This window comes from Monodelphis domestica, chromosome 3 (genome assembly GCF_027887165.1).
Source record: "Monodelphis domestica isolate mMonDom1 chromosome 3, mMonDom1.pri, whole genome shotgun sequence".
Classification (NCBI taxonomy): Eukaryota; Metazoa; Chordata; class Mammalia; order Didelphimorphia; family Didelphidae; genus Monodelphis; species Monodelphis domestica.
Window position 1 is genome coordinate 487945031 of NC_077229.1, and position 22355 is coordinate 487967385.

General features: G+C 36.7%; 1 protein-coding gene across 1 annotated transcript in view; it reads right to left on the reverse strand.

The window, feature by feature from the left end:
• Nucleotides 1-819: 819 nt before the first annotated feature.
• GCNT4 (glucosaminyl (N-acetyl) transferase 4) overlaps nucleotides 820-22355 on the reverse strand; it is a 50401-nt gene continuing 28865 nt past the window's right edge. Inside the window, exon 2 of the mRNA XM_007486534.3 lies at nucleotides 820-6073. Coding sequence (XP_007486596.1) covers nucleotides 4705-6072 — 1368 coding nt within the window. The 5' untranslated portion in view covers nucleotide 6073 and the 3' untranslated portion in view covers nucleotides 820-4704. The remainder of the gene's footprint in view (nucleotides 6074-22355) is intronic.

A 22355-nucleotide genomic window follows, 5' to 3' on the forward strand; every position in this document is an offset into this window, starting at 1 on the left:
TAGCCTAATGTATTTGAATTGCTTTAGGCCATTGATAAAAGAGATAATGTTTCTCTGCTGTTTTGTGCCAAGATTCTCTTTTAGTATGTGTCTAGGTTTCATAGATCTCTCTTTGATTTGTTGACATGTCATGCCCAATAGTTCCTCTACCCCCACACTACTTTATGCCCTGCTCACAACTAGCTGTCACGTAGGCTCTCAGACTGTGTCCCCGAGTCCCTAATCTTAGGTTGGAGCTACACGTTCACTGTCTAACCGATGGGGCCAAAAAAGGTTATGGGGAAGGAGTCTGGGAAATTCAGTGGTTTACATGGCTTTCCACTGAAAATATCTCTGGAGAGCCCATGTATTGTTTGGTTTTACCTAATTGCTTTTCAATCAATTACAAGACAAGCTTGCTGGGGAAGGAAGGAAGGGTAAAGGGACATATCTAGAAATCAATGTAGCATAGAAACAAAAGGTATCACTAAAATCATATAGACATCCACATGTCTGGAGTGCACATGGTACATGTTGAGTATATGTTCATTGAATTAACTCTTTCAGGAGGATTGCTACCTAAGACATCATTTCTCATCCTCCTTTCACGTACCAAATTTGTCACTCTCTTCTAGCTCTTGAGGCCCCCTTGATTTATGAAGTACTCCCAGGGACAGCAGTTCAGCAGACAGATCAGGTTCTGTCTTCAGTTTCTATTTATTTTAACATTTGTTTATTCTCAGGGACCAATTGTAGATTGACAATATCTATAAAATGACACCATGGCGATGGCCTCTGGTATCTATGGGTTTGCCTTAAAAGAAGCACCATGCAATACAATTTTTGATTCATTTCAAACACGTTTTATTTGAAAATATCAGAAAATTAACACACATCAGTGGCATATTACAAAAATGCACAAACAACGTACTCAAAAGGCATCCAATTGAAAAGATGTGCTCTCTGAAAAAGGTAATCTACATGGAGAGGATTTAGAAACGAGTCAGTCAAAATGCTAATGCAAAACAAAACTCCAGTCACTCTATGGTTATACTTCTATGAACTGCTATAATATATACTCACATGTATAGAGCACTTTATAATTTCAAAATTCCTGATAACCATTCTTTTTTAGGAAACGTGTTAAAATATACATCTGTTGTCACATTTGAAGGAGCAGGTAGAAACTTCCCATTTCACATATATAGAAATGATTTCAATCCATAGCATTGAAAACCGTAAACATTAACATTTCATCATCAAGCTTTTGCAACATGACATTATTTACATGATATAAATTAGAAAGTAGCATTTTTCATTATTAACATTATCTAATACCCATTCATAAGTCATTTACAATGACAAATTTCTCGCCTTTACAGAGCTTATAGTTTAAGTCCAATAAATACTATGCGCAGGATCATTTAAAAGACTCACATACCTAATCCTTGAATGGGCAACTTCAGGGTGGAGATAAATGTTGTAAGACTGCATAACAGAAATCGGGTTTTAAAGAACAAGGAGGAGGGATAGCTGTCAAAGAAAGGTATTGGGAGGTTTTCCCATATCCTGGACTTTTAGGAAAGTAACTGCAAAGGCTACAGAGAACAGAGTGAGAAATAAGAGGGAGGAATTCTTAGTCTTGAGTCCAATACTCAGCTCACTGTAAAAGTTTCCCAGACATTACATATGCAATCTGATTACCTAATACAAAAAATGGACTCATAAAAGGGAAAGAAAATTCAGCTACTGCATATTTGGACTTTACTTGGTAGGCAATGGGGAGCTATAGGAGGTTTTTTGAACAATGGAGTAAAATGATCAGAGCTGTGAATTAGGAAGATTAATCTGGCAGCCGGTGTGGAAAGGACTACAAAAAGGGACATGTTTTATCTTCCTTTTAAGATTATATAAAGGCAAAGACTATGAATTATTTATCTTTGTAGCTTCCTGTGTGCCTAGCACAGTACCTTGCATTTAATAAATCACAGGATCATTGGAATTAGAGCTAGAGCTAATGGCTCTGCTTTTCCATTTGTATGCAGCAATAAAGTGATGGGTCAATAATGTTATTTCCCAATGCACAGGTTCACCTCAAGAGGAGAGAAACTGGTGTAGGTAAGAGATTGCTGACTTAGGCCTGGGAGCGACTTTAGAAGTCATCAAGTTTCAACCCTCATTTTACAGATGAAGAACTAACTGAGGCCAAAAGAAGTTAACGGACTGGCTTAAAGTCTGAGGCAATATTTGAACCCAGGTATTCTCGATTTCAAGTCTAGCACTTTATCCACTGTCATGATCCTTCTCCTTAGTATCTCAATAGCTGCCTATTTCCCATTGCCACTGTACATATCAAAAGGATCTGGGAATAAGGCAGGCCTTTATCCAATTAAGTTAGTCTAATTAATTGCTAGAGGAACCTCTGGCAAATCACTGAAGTAACTCAAAGAGTGACTTATTTTTAGGATGAGAAGCTCTGAATAAGCTATATTTGGTCACTGGCATGTTTGGAAGGGAATGCAGAAAGAAAAGAAAGGAGTGAGGATGTCATCTCACTTAGTAAGCAACGTGCCCCATAAAATAAACCAAAGTGCATTTCACATATGATTATTATGAAACAAAATCCAGAAATCATTATATACATAATACTACAGTCAAGTATCCAACTAGCTTGTTTTTTTGGCATAAATAACTATCATTGTGGGTGGTTACTAAAGCAGCCTTTGAACTGAAAATACTCAAAAAACACTCACCTAAATTCTGTGACTTTTCGAGGGAAAGTTGGTAAGACTTTCTAACCTTCCCTCAACCATCTTTCCCTCCTTTCTCTGTGAAGTTACACAAACAAACATAATTTGCATCTTAACCACTTTTCATAATGAAAATTCCATTAACCAGCTCCAAGGAGCAGGTTTTTAGAAGTTCTCAGCAAAGTTATGCCAAATTCCCCACTCTAGTGAGTCATCTGTCCACTGATTGGGTTCTCAAAGGCCAATGAGAGTAGGAGACAAACTCATTTAGCTTTCCCCCGCTTTTAAACCTTTACCTTTTGTCTTAGAATCAAGTATCGCTTACAAGGCAGCTTGAAGGGTAAGGGCTAGGCAAATGGGGTTAAGTGACTTGCTCAGGGTCATACAGCTAGGAAGTGTTAGAAGCCACATTTGAATTCAGGATCTATCTTTAGGCCTGACTCTATCCACTGAGTCACCTAGCTGCAGATCTCATTTGCTTTGACCTTCGCTGAAGGACTGACTTTGTGCTTGTCATCTCAAGTCCAACCGAGAAAAGTTGATAGAAGTTCATCACCAGAAGACTGACCACCAAGAGTTAGATTTCATGAAGGCTGTCTGCACTAAGGTCTGGTAAGGAGAGGCTGTAAGATGCACTGGTGGAGAAAATCCACATTATACTCACAGGTCATCAAAGGATGATAAAAGAACTTCAATTTATAAACTTTTTACAATTTGTTAACTTTGCTTTTGGAAAATTTTTTTTCATTTTGTAGTCAAGAGATAGGCAAATGATTTCTGCAGTTTTAAAACTTATCTACTTGAAATGATAAGACTTAGAGATGGAAGTGACCTTAGAAGTCAGAGTCCAACCTTCCTGTCCCCATTTTTATATCTGAGGAAACTGAGGTCCAGAAAGTAAAGTGATTTGTCCAAGGTCATACAGACATGTAAATGGAAGGACTCCGATCCTCTGATTCCAAATCCATTGTTCCACTGTATCATACTCTTTGGACAAATACTCCAGGCATAATTAAAATGACAATCAAGATGTTTATTTTAGAAAGCTGCCGTTTTTCACACCTTCTTTTGAAGAAAATTCACAGTGACTCTAAACATGATAGTTCCGCCAATTAAATCAAATTCATAGAAGGCATCTCTTCTAACCAAAATGTACCGTGGCCCTGGATTCCCAAGTTTGATCCTGCAAAATCTCAACTAACTTTTACTTTATCAGATGACGGTGAAAGTTTTAAAAAATAGTTGCGAAAAAATAATTGTGCCATCCAACCACATCAGTGAGTAATGTGGGGCATATAATCCCAGAAACTCCTTAGATCTTCAGTTCTGCGTAAGAAGTTTGACCGCCACACATACTTACCATCAGACCCCTTCAATGGTGTCTTTGTGCACTCTGAATATAAGGAGCACAAAATTGATTACGAACGATGATATAGCAGGAAGTTGGACTTTTCTTTGAGTTCTTCTTGAGGTAGTAGACAGTCCTTCCTCCTACCTTTGAAAAAGTTTTTAAAAATCAGGCAACTGAAATGAGAGAGGAATGGAATGTTGATTTCTGGGCTTAAAGACCATCTGAAATGCCTTTGGCATGCTCTGACTAAACTTCCTTCAGCAATATCTAATTGCTACCTGGACTACTATGAATGTCTCAAGGCCACTATAAAGATACTAAATATGAATTCGATGGGAAGTTTCCCAAGGGTATGATATGCTTCATTATTATAATTTGCCCTTTAACACCTAAATATTTTGAAGGTCACAAAAATTCCATTCAATGGAATTACAAAAAGGTGTGATATGCACAAGCAAATTACCATTGTATGCCCACTTTCGATAATCCTCGTTCTATTCCCATGTATTAGACATCTTTCCAAAATATAGGAGAATAATGTTTATATAATCACAACGATGTTACATGTCATCATATAGCAACAGCCCTTATTAAAAACGTTACAATATTTCTAGCATGGGAATCCTACAGTGACACAGTTGTGGGAGTTCCAATCATAAATAATTTTTCTGAAGATAAACGAACCCACTCTCTCTGCTGTTCTTCAAGCTTTTCGGCCAAACATTTAATTAAAACTGGGTCCACCTTGGAATCAAATTTATTGGCAAACCAGTGTCCATATTTCATAAGCCATCTTAATTCAGCTGCCCCATAGATACATACACTACGAAGATGAGAGCCAGTACAGGGAGGATAGAAATGGTCTTCTAAGTAATTCCATTTGACCAGTCGAGTTTTACTTTGTAAGTCTGTGACATCTTGTGCTGATCTGGATATCTCCCCGGGTATTCCTGGTACTCGGATCATGGTGGCCCAGAAATGCTCATCTGGGGAGTATGTATCTTTAGACCACTCAAATAAGTCTTTAGCAAGGGGGTTATTGAAAGTATAGTTAATGAAGGCTCGGCTTAAAACAAAATAAGCACTACCCACGAAAATCTCAATGTTATGAGGTGGAGCTTCCTTGGAAATGTTTGTCCTTACAGGCATTACTGTGTAGTCATAAGGCACAATTTTGAGTTCATGGTGATAAATGAATCTTTCCTTTTTGGTGCTACTTGGCTTCACTGACTCGAGCATATTTGCTCCATTTAGTTTTTTCAACTCAGTTACTAATTCAAAGTTTGATTTTAAAGGAAAATCTTGCCCACACAGGTTAATAACATACTTCCAAGGAACATGGGATTTCAGCAGGTCAGACAAGCAATTAAAATCAGCTTGGAGCCTGGAAATGTGAGCATATTCCACTGTCTCTAATTTGGAAGCGATGAAAATGTTGGAAAAGCACCTAGCTATATTGTCCATGGCAAGTTTGAAAGTGGAACGTGATTTCTGATCATAATGAATACAATAAACATTGTGACTGTTGTATATTGCATGGATCAATCTTTCAACCATGATGGCATCTTTGTGAACTACCAAAGAATAAGCTATTGGGAATTTTTGCTCTTCTGTTGAAACAGTCTTCAGGTGGTATCTTCTTATGGTCTGATAGACCTTACAATCTTTGGTCATTTCTACAACATCTTCATCATCTAAATCAATGATGTCTTTCTTCCTTATCTCCAGTGTCTTGCCAATCTCCACAGGCTCTTGCTCATAAATACGGGAACAGTTAATTTTGTACCTGTATTCACCTCTGACAAAAGTATACTTGTTTCTTACATAGGATGAAGTGCTTAAAGATCGTTCGACTAAGTAAATGCCTTTTCTTGAGAAGAAAGATCCTTTCACGTTTAAAAGTTTCAATAAAGAGAACAACCATAGTGTCAAAAACAGTATGAAAATCTTCTGTCGCAGAGGGTATTTAGAAGAGCACACGTATCCCTTCATTCTGTAAGAAGAGAAAAGAATTCAGTTGCAGTAATAAAGAAAATTAGATAGATTCATGCTTCAGTATACTAACCTATATATAAAAAAAAAACCAACCCAAAGCAATGAGATAAGAAAAACTGTACCAATATGCTTGCATTTCCCCATGTTAACAGAATTTGAGCTGTGAAAATAATCATAGTGGACCTTGTGGTAGCTCTATAAAATTTCAAAACAATTTACACATGTCATTTCATTTGGGGAAGATTCAATGATATAAATGTCACCATCCCCATTTTATAAGTGTAAATCAACTGAGGGTTGAGTAGATTAAGTGTCTTGTCCATATTCATCTAGCTACAAAGTACGAGAGGCAGATTTGAATCCAGTTCTCTCAGCATTCTTTCCACATGCCATACTGCTTCTTTTAAGAAAAAGTTCGGTAATTAAACAGAAACAGTGGAGATGGTAAACTAAGGATAAATACCATGTCCCTACCATTGTCCCTTGTATCTTCTGTAATACGAATCTGTCTATATGTGGTGCTAGTTGCTCTTTTGTTTTCTGGGATCCCATTTTGAACTGCTAATTGCACATTTCAAATAGGATAATCTGTAGGTATCTTAGACTTCAGTATGTCTAAAACAGAACTAGATATCTTTCCCTCCAGAGCCTCACTTATAATAAGTGCGTCACCATCTTTCCATTCGTTCAGGTACACAGCTTTGGCATTATCTTTAATTCCATATAGCCAATCAATTGCCAAATTTTGTTGTTTCTACTCTATGACATCTTTCACACCCATTCCCTTTTCTTTACTCATAGAACCACTACCTCTATTCAGGCTCTGATCACCTTATCTATTAAAACAGTCTCCTAATTTCTATCTTTGCATCTAGTATCTCTCCATTTTAAGTCAACTTCCACATAGCTACCCTACTCAGGAAACTCTGACTTTATCTCCCCTTTAGGATCAAATACAAACTCCTGTGTTTGACTTCTAGCATCTTTCACAAACTGGTCCCAACCTATTTTTCCAACTCTGTCCTACATTCTCCTTCCTATACCCTTCTTTCAGTCATGTTGATCTTCTTCCTGTTCCTCACATACAACATTCAAGTTTTCATCTTTCTACTTTTGCATTGTGTGTCCCATGCTTAAAATGCACTTCTCCCTCACCTATTCCTCTTAGAATCCTTAGTTTCATTTAATACTCAGTTCAAGCACCATTTTCTACATTAGGCCTTGCCTGATTCCCTTAGTTATTAGTTCTTCTTCCCCATTATACGTATAGTTTTTAAAAACATATTTCCTTATGTATAGGTTGTCTCTTCCTGCTGAATGTTAGCACCTTGAAGGCAAGGACTGTTTAATTTTTGTCTTTGAATCTCCATTACCTAGCATAGTGCTTAGTAGGTACTTAACATTTGATTTGAATTTGTAACTCTTCTCTGGATAACTTTTTGCTGATGTTTACACATTTAATTTTACTTTCTTGTGTTATTTCTACTATGTCAAATAACACTGGGGATAGAGGTAGCCTTATTTTATACCTCTTTGTAGTGAGAACACTTCCAGTGCTTTGCCATTACAAATAATGCTAGCTCTTGAATTTAGATCTATACTCTTGATCATATTAATGAAAAGCCCTTCCGTACCTACATTTTACAAAAAAATTTAAATGTTGCATTTTGCCCAAAATTTTTTTTTTGCCTGTGTCTACTGATATAATTGTTTGGTTGTTGCTTATATAATTAATTGTGCTGTTTTTCTTTTTTTTTTTAAATACTTACTTTCTCCCTTAGAGTTAAGTGACTTGCTCAGGGTCATATAGCTAAGAAGTCTCTGAAACCAGATTTGAACTTGGATCCTCCCAACTTCAGGCCTGTTGCTCTATCCACTATGCTCCCTAGCTGCCTCAATTATATTGTTTTTCTATTAAATCAGCCTTACATTCTTGGGAGGAACCAATTTAGGCTCATTATCTTTAGGGAAGAAGCTCAGTAAACACAAACTGATGATGTAGCTAATTTAACCTGTTCAACTAAAAACAAAGAATATGAAAACTAAAGACTGATTTAGAGTAGGAGTGATCGGCAAGGTTTTCCCCCCTAACTTCCGCTTAAATTTCAGCTGAAGAAGTTCTGCTTTGCACTAAGACTTCAATGAGGAACTAAAAATTATCCTTTGTAAGTATAAGATGCACATGGGGAAGAATCCTTCACAAATCCATTCATCATCTCCATGCTCCAAGTTACATTCCTTTTGACTGCTTTAGAAATGATGACTAGGCACTATACCACATTAGCCCGAATATAGTGCGACAATTTTCCCCAAATATTTACCTTTGAAAGTCATATTCACACTATATTTGAGCACTTCCAGCTTCGAAACTATAAGTTGTGTATTGTGCACCTCAGCATGCATTTTAGTGCATCTATTTATAATCACTCCATCATAAATGAATTGAGAATTCGTGTTACAATGTAACATTGTTCAAATGTCCTGGAAATGTCTTGAGGAGAACCCTGAAAATAGATTTAGGCTAAATTGTTGCAACTTCACGTATGTGTTGTTTCATGGGAATTGTTTTTCACACACACGCTGTGCTGCGGTGGCAATAGATCTAATGCCAGTGTTTTTGGTTTTGGTAGGTCCTACATCAAGGCCCTTGTAGTTATAATTTCTCAACATTTACCTGTTACTTGTTTGATGATGGGTAGAGAAAATAATATTGACCATGTTGGTAAAAAGGCTTCTTCCAAAACCCAAGTATGTTTCCTCTTTCTGAGTTACCCTTCAAAATACTTAGGATCGCACTATATTCGGGGTTGTAATATATTTGGGCTAATACAGCAATTCACTTTATGGGCTTCAGAGATGGAAAACATCTTAAGAGACCAACTACTGGAATCTTGATTTAAGCAGATGACCAGCCTTCACTACTGAGGATGAGCTTTTAGAGTTTACCATTATGTTCATATTAGGCATCTGTATCTATATATCTACATATCTATATATGTCTGTCTCTTTCTATTTCCATCTATCTATCATCTATCTACCTATCCATTCATCCTTCCATCTATTTATCTATCTAACTATCCATTCTTCTTTCCATCTATCTATCCATCCTTCCATCTATCCATCCTTCTATCTATCTATCTATCTATCTATCTATCTATCTATCTATCCATCTATCCATCTATCCATCTATCCATCCATCTATCCATCTATCTATCCATCCTTCCATCTATCCATCTATCCATCCTTCCATCTATCCATCCTTCCATCTATCCATCCTTCCATCTATCCATCTATCCATCCATCCATCTATCCATCCTTCCATCTATCCATCTATCTATCTATCTATCTATGCATCTATCCATCCATCTATCCATCCATCTATCTATCCATCTATCCATCCATCTATCTATCCATCTATCCATCCATCTATCTATCTATCTATCTATCCATCCTTCCATCTATCTATCTATCTATCTATCTATCCATCCTTCCATCTATCTATCTATCTATCCATCCTTCCATCTATCTATCTATCTATCCATCCTTCCATCTATCTATCTATCTACATATGTACATGTATATGAACAATTACTGTCCTTCATGGTAGAAACCAATTCATACAGATGACTAGCAGTATTACTTTTAGGCAGAACAAGCACTATTTTTTTGTCTTCTCATTCATTAGCAAACTTAACATTTACTAAGCATCTACTCTGTATAACACCGTGCTATCTGCTGGTTCTCCACTATCTGCAGTAGCTTAATTGGATAAAATGTGGATTAAAACAGTTAACATCTATATAACTCATTAAAATGTATAACATACTTTTCATGTATAATCTTCTTCCTCACCTTCTGTCTTAGAATCAACACTGTGTGTGTATTCTTTCCAAGGCAGAAGAGTGGTAAGGGCTAGGCAATGGGGGTTACGTGACTTGCCCAGGGTCACACAGCTGGGAAGTGTCTGAGGCCAGATTTGAACTAAGGACCTCCCATCTCTGGACCTGGTTCTTATTCCACTGAGCCACCCTTCTCTGCTCCTCCTTTATTATCTAATTTGTTCCTTATCATCCTGTTAGATTAGTACTATTATTATCTCCACTTTACAAAAGGGGAGCCTGTGGCTCAAAGGCTGTGTCCTGCCGAAGGTCACAAAGTCATCAATTGTCAGAGTTGAGATTCAAATCTTTCCTCTGACTCCACATTTACTGTGTAAAATGGAGATTTTGAACCCTAGACTTCAATCCCCAGAAGTCCTTGGTATTTCCCAGAATTCCCTATAATCTCACCCGAGTCTCCACCTGGGTGAGATCACAATTAGTATTTAAGTGGCAGTAACACCTACCTCTCTCTCTTCCATTGCAATGATGTAGTAAGCTAAGCACGGGGGTTCTGAATTGGCTAATCAGCCATGGGCACGTGGTTTATTATTTTGTATCTTCTTTATTCCTTGATTTTCTAATAATCCTTAATAAACCTCTTAAAATATAATATTTTTATTACTAGAGACAAATTTAATTTTTACAACTGCTCTTTCCATTAGACCATGCTGCTTCTTGGGACCAATAATATTTAAATGATCTACCTTGCAGAGTTGTGATGAGAATCAAATGAAAAAAAAAGATTACAAAATGTTTAAGTTATTATATGCCAGCAAGGATCATATCATTACTCAGATGAAGAAACAGGGCCAGAGAAACTGCCAGTGTATCAATCAATCACTAGCAATTTATTAAGTGGCTGCTATGTGTTAGGTACTATGCTAGGCACCGGGGATCCTTTATAGGATGAAGCAATTCCTATTTTCAATGAATTTACATTCTAATTAGGAAGACAACTAGGGCTTATAAAAATATGTATAGCAGGGACAACTAGGTAGCACAGGGGATAGACTACCAGTTCTGGAGTTGGGATGACCTATGTTCAAATCTGGCCTCAGGTAATTCCTTCCTGCATGACCTTGGGCAAGTCACTTAACCCTGTCTGCCTGACCCTTGCCTTAGAATGGCCCTTCAGTCTTAGAATCGATATTGACTCTAAGACAGAAGGTAGCAATTTACATGCAAATTAAAGCAATTCTATAATTCTACCCCCACTCTCCTCAGAGTAGCAAAGGTAAGAAAAATGAAAAATGAGAAATTCTGGAAGGGCTGTGGGAAAGTAGGCACATTGACACACTGTTGGTGACCTGTGAATTGGTATAACCATACTGGAAAGAAGTCTGGAATTATACACAAAAAGTTACTAAAATAGTGCATTTCCTTTACTCACTTATAGCGCCGCTAGGGCTATACCCAAAAGAGAACAAAGAAAGAAGAAAAGGTCCTATATGTACAAAATATTTAGTACAGATCTTTTTTTGTGGTGGCAAAAAAAAAAGAAAGAAACAGAAACTAAGAGGATTTCCATCAATTGAGGAAGAGCTGAATAAGCTACAGATGAATGGGATAGAATATTATTGTGCTGTAAGAGATGAGGAAATAGGTGACTTTTAAAAAAGGGGGAAGGAGGAGCAGCTAGGTTATAGAGTCAGGCCTAGAGAAAGGAAGTCTTGAATGCACATTTGACCCCTGACACTTCATGGCTGTGTGACTCTGGGCAAGTCACTCAACCCCCATCACTTAGCTGTTATCTCTCTTCTCCCTTGGAACTAATAGTATTGATTCTAAGAAATGAGGTAAGGGTTAAAAAAAAAAAGTATCAAGGGACCTGCCCTATGAGGAAGTCTGGGAAAAGGAGAGAAAAGAAGATATGGAGCTGATGCAGTGTGAAGTACACAGAAACAAAAGAACAAGTTATGCTAGACATCAATATTATAAAAGTGAATAATTTGGAAGATTTTTATAAACCAATGAAAAGTGGAATGAGAACCAGGAAAACAGTTTATACAAGAACACATGAAAACAAACAAACTGAGATCTATAAGAACTATTATCAATCCAACAACCATTCATTCATCAGTCCAGAGGACTGATGATGAAACATGTCACACATTATGAAGACATGACGGGATCTGAGATATAGAATGACACAGAGCCAATGGAGGAATACTCTGCTTCAGTATGTATATTTTTAAAAAGAAATTTGCTTCCCCCCCCCTTCAAGGGGGTGGGAGGTAGGAGGAACAGAAATGGAATAGAACTGTTAATTTTTTAAAAATGTAACTAGTTTGATATTTCATGATTTAATTTTTAAGAAAAATATTTTATTAGTGTCTTATACTGAAAGAATATTGCAAAAACTTAATCTTGTGTTGTATTTTTTCCTGAGAAATTTGTTTTAAGGTCATGACTATTTTGAGATACTCGTGGCTTGGTATTATATACTGCACTATTGAGCATTTGTAGCAGTTCTATTTATTACTCAGAGTTGCAGACAGATCAAATAAATGACATTTTTATGGGAGGGAACCTTAGTCTAGTGAAACATACCCTTGTTTGACTGCTGAATAAAAAGCACAAAAATCCATTTTTTAAAAGTTCGTGTAATTTTTTTTTATATCTGTAGTACTCTGCCACCTCTCTATTTAAAAAAATTAACAGAAATCTATTTAATTTCTTTCTCTTCTACCTCCCACCGTATTAAAAAAAGCAAATTTCTTTTAACAAATGTACATACTCAAGCATAGCATTTCTCCAATGGCTCTGTGGGTGTGTATCATTCCATACCCCCAATCCATCACCTCTTCACAACACCAGTCCTCTAGAGTTGTGAAAAATTATCGGATTGATCATAGCGCTTACAGATTTCAAAGTTGTTTGTTTTCATGTGTTCTTGTAGAAGTTGTTTTCCTGGTTCTCATTCTCACACAACAAATGAGGCAAAACAGTTCTTGGGCTCTCTGGTACCAAAAAGAGAAGTCTGATCCCAGTTTTGGCACCAGAAAGCAATTCAGAGGTGCTCAATGAGAAAATGTCACCAGCCCCACACAACATTTAGTGGACAGGTTTGACTGGAGTCTCCAGGGAGAGATCTTTCATTTACTTACTTCCATGGGGAGAAAAGCAAGCTTTGTTTTTTCTTCTGATTCAATGTTCTCTTTTAAGCCAGTATGATTTCCTAGGTTTACTGCTCCTCAGAGCTATGTGGTGGAGAGTAACACAAGTTTGGCATATTGTGATTCCTCCTTTTGAAAGCAGTCCCGTACCTAGTTCATTCTAGCATTTGCTTTACTATGGTTAAACATATACATTTATACATATATCTATATAAAAGTTATCGTGCACATATTTGCTATGGTTAAATATATGTCTATATACACACATAATAAATATACATTTGATCCCACAACTGGTTTCACATACCAAGTCAAGGAAAACGTAAGCATCCAAAGGATCAGCAAGCACATCTCTAAGAAATTAGTTTTGACTTAAAAAATACAAGGAGTACAGAAATTATATAGCTATCCCTTCCCCATCTCATCGTTCCCCATTCCACTTTTGATGTATATTGCTGGAAGGCATAAGAAATTAAATGGGATTTTTTTTTGTAGTTTTGGAAGCTGCAGACAACAGGCAAATGCCAGCAGATGACACAAAAAAAAGTTTAGACACTCAGAAATGCACAAAATATGTATAGAATTTTGTAATATCAAGATATTTTCTCTTTTAATACTATAAATATATACAATTTTAAAAGTTAAAATAAATAAAAGTTTAGTTTGTAAAAAGAAAGGGAAAGCCAAAAATTTCTAGATGGTGGGGTGCTGCATCCTACTGTCCCAACCCCCCCCCCGACAATCAGGAAGTGATACATGTACACACGTACACACACACACACACACACACACACACACACACACATACTTCCTTAAGGACATTTTTGTAAAACTGCCATTTTACTGTGGGAAATCTGAGAACTCAGCTAGAATGCTCAACATATATCCTACTGCCACCAAGATAAGCCACACTCTCTTCTGTATTCAAATCATATTCCTAGCAAGTAGAGGATAGATTTCTCAGCCACTTTCCTCATGCTAATCTTCTCATGCTCCGTTCCCAATGATTAGCAAAAATAACACTATATACCACCAGAACAATTTGGGTCATTTAATAAAAATTTGCAAAAATTCCTTCCACTAAAGAAAACAACATCATTTTTTTGTTTCCTTCTTATTCTTCTCCAAGTTATTAACAACTGCCTGCCTAAGTTCTCCAGTGTTTGGCTGCACTTGGACTAGAGGACTTGTTGTTTGCATTTAATACCTTTTCCGAGACCCATTTCCCTTTAACCTTGTCTAAACCTTCTTTATACCCAGAGTTTGAGGAATTCTTTTCTTTCTCTTTGCCACTGGACTTCTCAGCCCCTTTCCCCAAATTTCCTGAAGATGTAAAAACATCTTCGATATCAGTGAGTGAATCCATTTCTTCCTTCACCTCATCTTTAATCATTACTTTTCTTCCTTTGACCTCTGGACTAATTTCTTCAGGAAAAATGAAGTTCTCAATGCTTTCACAGAATACATGGAACTTAAACAAATCCCACCTGACTTTGGAGATCTACCTCCCTATGTTCTGATTGAACTTTTCTCTGATGTAGAAATGCCCCCATTTGAGGGGCATGTGCCCCAGCATGGCATAGAAGAAGTACTTTGGGACTCCACACTATGATTTCCTTGGGTGATCAGGTATTGACTCCCCTGGGCCTTTCTTACCACCACTGCCAGGGCCCCTGGTGGAAACTGGGGCCCCATCATTGCCGGAGCCAGAGCCCAAGTGAAGCCAGGGCCACCTCAGCTTTACAGGAACTTTCATGAACTGCATGAAGTCACTGTGTAATTTAATTTTACTTAACTGTTGTGCATTGTTATGAGATTTCTCACAAAGTCGGAATAATCTGTAAATGTTTGAAATGTAAGAATTAAACATCAAAAAACTGAAAAAGTATGTATACAGCATAAAGTTAATTAATGCAAATATATGCAAAGTAGTTCAGTACAAAGTAGTTTGAGATGGAAGTTGGCAAGTGCCAAGAAGGGCACCTGAACTTCATCTTCAAGAGAAATACTCTATGAGTCAGGTACAGAGGGAGAGGATTCCAGGCATTGGCGATGGCTAATCAAAGGCATAGGGAAGGGAATCAACATGTGTGAGCAACATTGGAGAAAGCATATTTGAATGGATTGAAGAGAGCAGGTGGTAGAGTAATTTCTTGGTTGGGATCAAGTTATATAAATCTTTAAAAATTAAGCAGAAGAGTTTATATTTTATCCTTAATTTTTTTATTACATGTAGAAACAATTTAAAATAATTATTTTCTGACATTTTGCAATCTAGATTCTCTCCCTCCCTCCCAGATCCCCAAGGCATCAAATAATCTGATATAGGATATACCAGTACTGTCATCCAATACATATTTTCATATTTCTCATATCATGAAAGAAGACAGCATATTTCACATACAAGAAAAAATTCAAGAAGGAAATAAAGAGAAAAATGGTATGTTTCAACCTGCATTTAGACTCTGACAGTTCCTGCTAGGGCCATGGACAACATTTTTCAGCATGTGATCCTTGGGGTTATCTTGGATGCTTGCATTGCCGATAATAGTTTAATCCTTCACAATTCATTATCGCACAATATTTCTATTATTGGTATACAATGTTCTTCTAGTTCTGCTCACTTTATTTTGCATCAGTTCATATAAGTTTTTCCAGTTTTATATTTTATCCTAAAGGCAATAAGAAGTCAGATGAATAGGGAGTCACATGATCAGATCTTCACTTAAGGTAAATTACTTGGGCAGTAATGTGTAGAATGGACTGGAATAACAAAAGACTTGAGGCAGAGAGCACAATTAGGTAGCTGTGGTAATAACTGAAGTGAGAGGTGGTAAAAGTTTGAACTAAGGGAGTAGCTGTGTGAGAAGAGAAGGGATCGGAGAATCCAGGATAATGCCAAGATTATTCATCTGGTAGAGTGGAAAGATGGTTGTGCCTTTGAGAGAAATAGGAAAGTATAGTAGATGAAAGCACAATAGTATTCCATCACCAACAGGAACCACAATTTGTTTATCCATTCCCCAACTGAAGGGCATCCCCTCATTTTCCAATTTTTTGCCTACTGCAAATATTAATAATATGGAAATAGATCTTGATCAATGACACATTTAAAACCCAGTGGAATTGCTTATTGGCTACAGGAGGGGGGAGGAAAGAGGGGAGGGAAAAAACATAAATCATGTATCTATGGAAAAAATCTCTTAATCAAATAAAAATTTAAAAATTTTCGAATAGGTATATGGTGGCATTTTGGAGTTGTTTTAATTTGTCTTTTTCTAATCAAAAATAATTCAGAGTATTTTTCCATATGAAGATAGATAGCTTTGAATCCTTCTGAAAATTGCTTGTTCCTTTGACTATCAATTTGGGAATGACTTTTATTTTAATAAACTTGACTCAGTTTTGTACTCAGTACATATTTGAGAAATGAGGCCTTTATTCAGAGAAACTTGCTGTAAAAAAATTCTGATATTACTTCATTGTCTGTGGTACCTTTTAGCATAATGTAATTTCCTTGATTATCTTTTTAAAAATAGGTTTATTTTTGCTTTTGCTTTGTCTGACATCATGATTGCTATCCCTGACTTTTTAAGTTCAGGTGAAGCATAATATATTCTACTCTAGCCCTTTATGTGTCTTTTTGTTTCAAGGGTGTCTTTTATAAACAACAGATTGTTGAATTATGGTTTCTAATTCAGGGGCAGAGTCAAGAGGGCAGCTTAGTAGCAGTAAAAGCTGAAATCGCTATAACAATCCTTCCAATCTAGTTTTTTTTAAGTGTCTAAAAATTACAGGAGCAAAAAACCAAAACCAAACAAACAAACAAACAAAAAAACAGTAAGACAGAGTGAGGGGGCTCTCCTGCCGAACATAACTTGAAAGGTAGGCAGAGTTCATTTTCATGGGATAAGGGGGAACCAGAAACAAAACTGCACACAAAGGAATGCTGGCTGACCACACACACACACACACACACACACACACGCACATGCACACACACATGCACACACACAGACACACCCCTCATTCCCCAACTGGGCATGGACTAACTTTGGGATCCCAGGATCCAGGCTACACCAAAAAAAAGCACCTTAGAGCCACTCCTTGAAATCCCAGGCCCTGGCATCAGTCCACAGTGAGACCCAGAAGTCAATAGCGCTGGACCCTTTTAAGCTTCCTCAGCAGTAGTGAAGATCAAGCCCCAAATCAAAATAGTTCACAGTGACAAACTTTACAAGTCAGCAGAGGAGACAAAATCAGCAAGCAGCTTTCAGAATTACCAGTCTACAAGGGGGGAAAGGGCTAGGAAAATGAGCAAATAGCAAAATAAACACTTAATCCTCAAAAATTTCTATGGGGACAATGAACAAAGCACAGACCCAACAGGGGATGATGAGATCCAAGCAACCACATGCAAAACTTCAAAGAAAAGTGAGAATTAGTCTCAAAGTCTATAAGAACTTATAAAGGAATTTAAAAATCAAATGAGAGGTCAAAGAAAAGTGAGAAAAAAAGAAATGAAAGTAATGCAAAAAGAAAATAACAGTTTAAAAAGCAAAATTGGTCAACTGCAAAAAGAGGCACAATCCAATGAAGAGAAGTGTGTCCATAAAAACAGAATTGACATACTTTAAAAAGAGGCAAAAAAATCTAATGAAGGAGTGTCATGAAAACTAGAATGGACCAAATAGAACAGGAGAATCAAAAGGTCATGGAAGAAATTCAGTCTTTAAAAATTAGAATTGGACAAATAGAAGTTAATGACTTCATGAAACATCAAGAAACAATAAAACAAAATCAAAAGAATAATGAAATAGAATAAAATATGAAATATTTCATTGAAAAAAATAACTGACCTGTAAAATAGATCCAGGAGACAATTTAAAATTATTGGACTACCTGAAAGTCATGACCAAAAAAAAGCCTAGAAATCATATTACAAGAAACTATCCAAGAAAACTGCTCTGATTTTCTTGAACAAAAGGACAAAATAGACATTGAAAGAATCCACAAATCACCTCCTACAATAAATACCCAAATGACAATTCTCAGGAATATTATAGCCTAGTTCAAGAGTTCCCAGATCAAGGAGAAAATACTGCAAGCAGCCAGAAAGAAACAATTCAACTATCATAGAGCCCCAGTCCAGATTACACAGGATCTGGCAGTTTCCACATTGAAGGACTGGAAGGCTTAGAATATGCTATTATGGAAGGCAAGGGAGCTGAGTTTACAACTAAGAATCACTTACCCATAAAAACTGACTAGATTCTTTCAGGGGGAAATATGGTGGGGAGAAGAGTAACACAAGAAAGGAAGAAGTTGGGGGGGGAATATCCTATAGATAAGTGGGAAGGGTTATAAAAAGGGTGATGGTGGGAAGGGGAGTAATATAAAGGAGGGGGAAATCGGGGAGTGACTGAAAGCAAAACACTGATATGGAAGGAAAGAGTGAAAGGAGCAAAGGCAGGATTAAAAGAGGAAATCAAGATAGAGGGCAATACACAGATGGTAATCATAATTGTGCATGTAAATGGGATACACTCACTCATAAAACAGAAGTGGATAGCAGAGTGGATTAAAAACCAGAAGTCTACCATATGTTGTTTATGAGAAACATTTGAGACAAGTCGACACACAAAGAGTAAAGAAAGGTAAGAGGCTGGAGCAGAATCTGTTTGGCTTCAATTAAGGGAAAAAAGCAAGAGTAACAATCATGATCTCAGACAAAGCTAAAGCAAAAATTAACCTGATTAGGAGATAAGGAAAATAATTATATCTTGATAAAAGACATATAGACAAGGAAGAACTATTAGTACTTAACATATATGCAACAAATGGTATAGCATCCAGATTTTTAAAGGAGAAACTAAAGGAGCTTAAGGAGGAACTAGTGTAAATCTTGAAATCTCTCAGACTTGTGAATGTTAAAAATTTCCCCATAGGGGAATTCTTAATTGGAACAAATTCCCTACTGAGAAACATTCCCCATTTTGATGTGAGAACTCACCAGGATCAGAAATGGGAGGACCTCTACTCCAACCGTACTTAAGACTGCTTTAGGGGAAAAAAAAACTCCTTGCTAAACAAAAAAAGTACTTGGATCCATGCTTATGGTGGGGCAAGGAGTTCTTTGAGCCAGGCCTGTTTTTAGAATTGATACAATGGAATGCTCGGTACCTAAAAGGGTCCGGCAAGTTTTCTCTTGATGAGATTAGTTGTGTTTTCTCTAGTTCAGACTTACTTAGGAGATTGGTTGACTTAGCAGGAATTTAGATGGGCAGTCCTTTGGAAAGCATCTACAGTGATTGGTAGATGTAGGGACTTAGGGGAGGTGACATGGGAGAAAAACCCCTATATAAGAAAAAGCAGATTCTTTTGGATAGATCCTTTTGGAGAAAGCCTTTTGGAGGATCTCTGATGAGGACCACTGAGATGGAGCTGGCCTGATGTCACTAGAATCCTTGTTTAGTCAGACCTTGTGGTGAGTGTTAAAAAACTGACTAATTTCTCTCTTAAGACTCAGGTCTAGGCCATATTGGCTTGAGGCCCTTCATACTTATTCTGTTCTTACTCTCTCTTTCTTTGATTACTCATTGTATTGTTAATTAAAATCTCTATAAAACCCAATTGACTTGGGTATTTGAATAATTGGGAATATTTCCCTGGCGACCACCTTATATTTGATTTAAAAACCAAGACACTGTAGTGAAACATATTTCTGCGGCCAAATTTATTCACCCTCTCTTATATCTATCACAATTTATATCTTCCACCATTTTAACTCACTACAGTTTAAGACCTCAACCATTTTAAATCTCACACTAGATAGTAAAACTATACTAGAGGGGAACCTTAACCTTCTCCTATCAGAACTAGATAAATCTAACCAAAAATAAATAAGAAATAAATATAATTTCTAATCCATTCTACTGTCTGATTATGTTTCATGGGGAACTCATACCATTCACATTCACAGTTATGATTACAAACTGTATTTCCTCCATCCCACTTACTTATTTTTTTCTCTCTTTTAAATCTATCACTCCTCAAACATGTATTTGGATTCTAACAACTGTCTCCTTTAATCTATCTTCCCTTTTCTCTCCCTCCCCCCAAACTTTCTCTTACCCCTTTCCTCTCCTATTTCCCTATTGGACAAGTTAAATTTCTATACACATCTGAGCATGTATACATATTCTTCCCACTTTGAGTCCATTCTGATAAGAATGAGGTTCAAGCACTGTCCACCACACACTCCTATTTCCCCTACAATATAAAAGCTCTTTGTTGCACATCTTTTTTTTTCCTGAGAAATTTCCTCATTTTACCTGTTTTTTCTACCATCTCCCAATGCATTCTTCTTTCTCCTTCATTTTTTTGAAGATCTTTCCAAAATAATCAAAACATACCCATGTCTAATGGAAACTCCTTTTAATTGCTCTAATAATGATAAAGTTCTTAGGAGTTACATGTACCATCTACCCATATAGAAATGTAAATAATTTAACTTTAATGAGTCCCTTATCATTACTCTTTTATGTTTACCTATTTTATATTTATCTTAAGGCTTGTGTTTCAATGTCAAATTTTCTATTTAGCTCTGGTCTTGTTATCAGGAAAGTTTAAAAGCCCTCATTAAATATTAATTTTTCCCCCTGAAGGATTATAGTCAGTTTTGCTGGGTAGGCTATTTGTTGTTGTAAACTTAGCTCCTTTGCCTTCCAGAATATGACTTTCCAAGTCCTCTGATTCTTTAACATTGAGGCCACTAAATCCTTTGTGATCCTGACTGTGGCTCCATGAAATTTTAATTATTTCTTTCTACCTGCTAGAAGTATTTTCTCTTTGACCTGGGAGCTCTGGAATTTGTCTATAATATTTTATGAGTTTCCATTTTGGCATTTTGGGATGAATCAATCTCTCTCTCTCTCTCTCTCAAACCCTTACCTTCTGTCTTGGAATTACTACTAAGTATTGGTTCCAAGGCAGAACAATGGTAAAGGTTAGGCAATTAGGATTAAACGACTTGTGTAGGCTCATATGGGAATTATCTGAGGTTAAATTTGAACCCAAGACTCCCCATATCCAGGACTGGCTCTCTATCTACTGAGTCACCTCACTACTCTATTTTGAGATCTCTTTTAGGAGATAAGCAATGACTTCTTTCAATTTCCATTTAACTTTCTGGATCCAAGATATCAAGGCAGTTTTCTTTTATAATATTTTGAAGTATGATATCTAGGCACTTTCTTTGATCATGACTTTCAGGTAGTCCAATAATCTTAATTCTTTATCCAATGATATATTTCACATTTTCCTCTATTTTTTAAAATCCTTTTTACATTGTTTAATTGTTTCTTGATGTCTTATGAAGACATTAGCTTCCACCTGTCTAATTCTAATTTTTAAGACATTGTTTTCTTTAGTGAACTTTTGTACCTTCTTTTCCACTTGGTCAATTCTGTGTTTTTTTTTTTAACCCTTACCTTCTGTCTTGGAGTCAATACTGTGTATTGGCTCCAAGGCAGCAGAGTGGTAAGGACTAGGCAATGGAGATTAAGTGACTTGCCCAGGGTCACACAGCTGGGAAGTGTCTGAATCCAGATTTGAATATAGGACCTCTGGTCTCTAGGTCTGGCTCTCAATTCACTGAGCCACCCAGCTGCCCCACCCACCCACCCAATTCTGCTTTTTAATGAGTTCTCTTCAGGAGATTTTTCCACCTCTTTTACTATTTGGCTAAATCTGGTTTTTTTTTTTTTAAGATGACATTTTCTTCAGTATTTTTTGTGCCCCTTTAATGAGCTATTGGTTCTCTTTTCATAGTTTTCTGGCATCACTCTCATATCTTTCTCAATTCTTCATCTACCACTTATCTCCTTTCACTCTTCTAGGAATTCTTGTTACATTTTGGTCCAATGAGCATTTTCCTTTGAGGCTTTAAAAAAAAATCCATTTTCACATCCACTCTCATGCGACAGATTTCTCCTGCTGACCTTTTAAGTTTTTTTAGGCAGGAAAAATGTCTCACCCTGACATTTTCTTGGCTCTACTGCTCCAAAATTTGAGTTGAAAGGTTATTTTAAAGTTGTTTGGAGGGGAATGTTGGGAAGAGTTCAGCTGGGTGACTGCCACTAATCTGTCACCTTAGCTCCTCCCATCAATGCTTGTTGAATTGAACTAAAAGTATCTTTTATAAGATATTTCTCTAATGAAGCACTAGAAATTAAAGAGCTTTTTTAAAAACCTGCTGTGACCACTATTTATTTTATGTTTG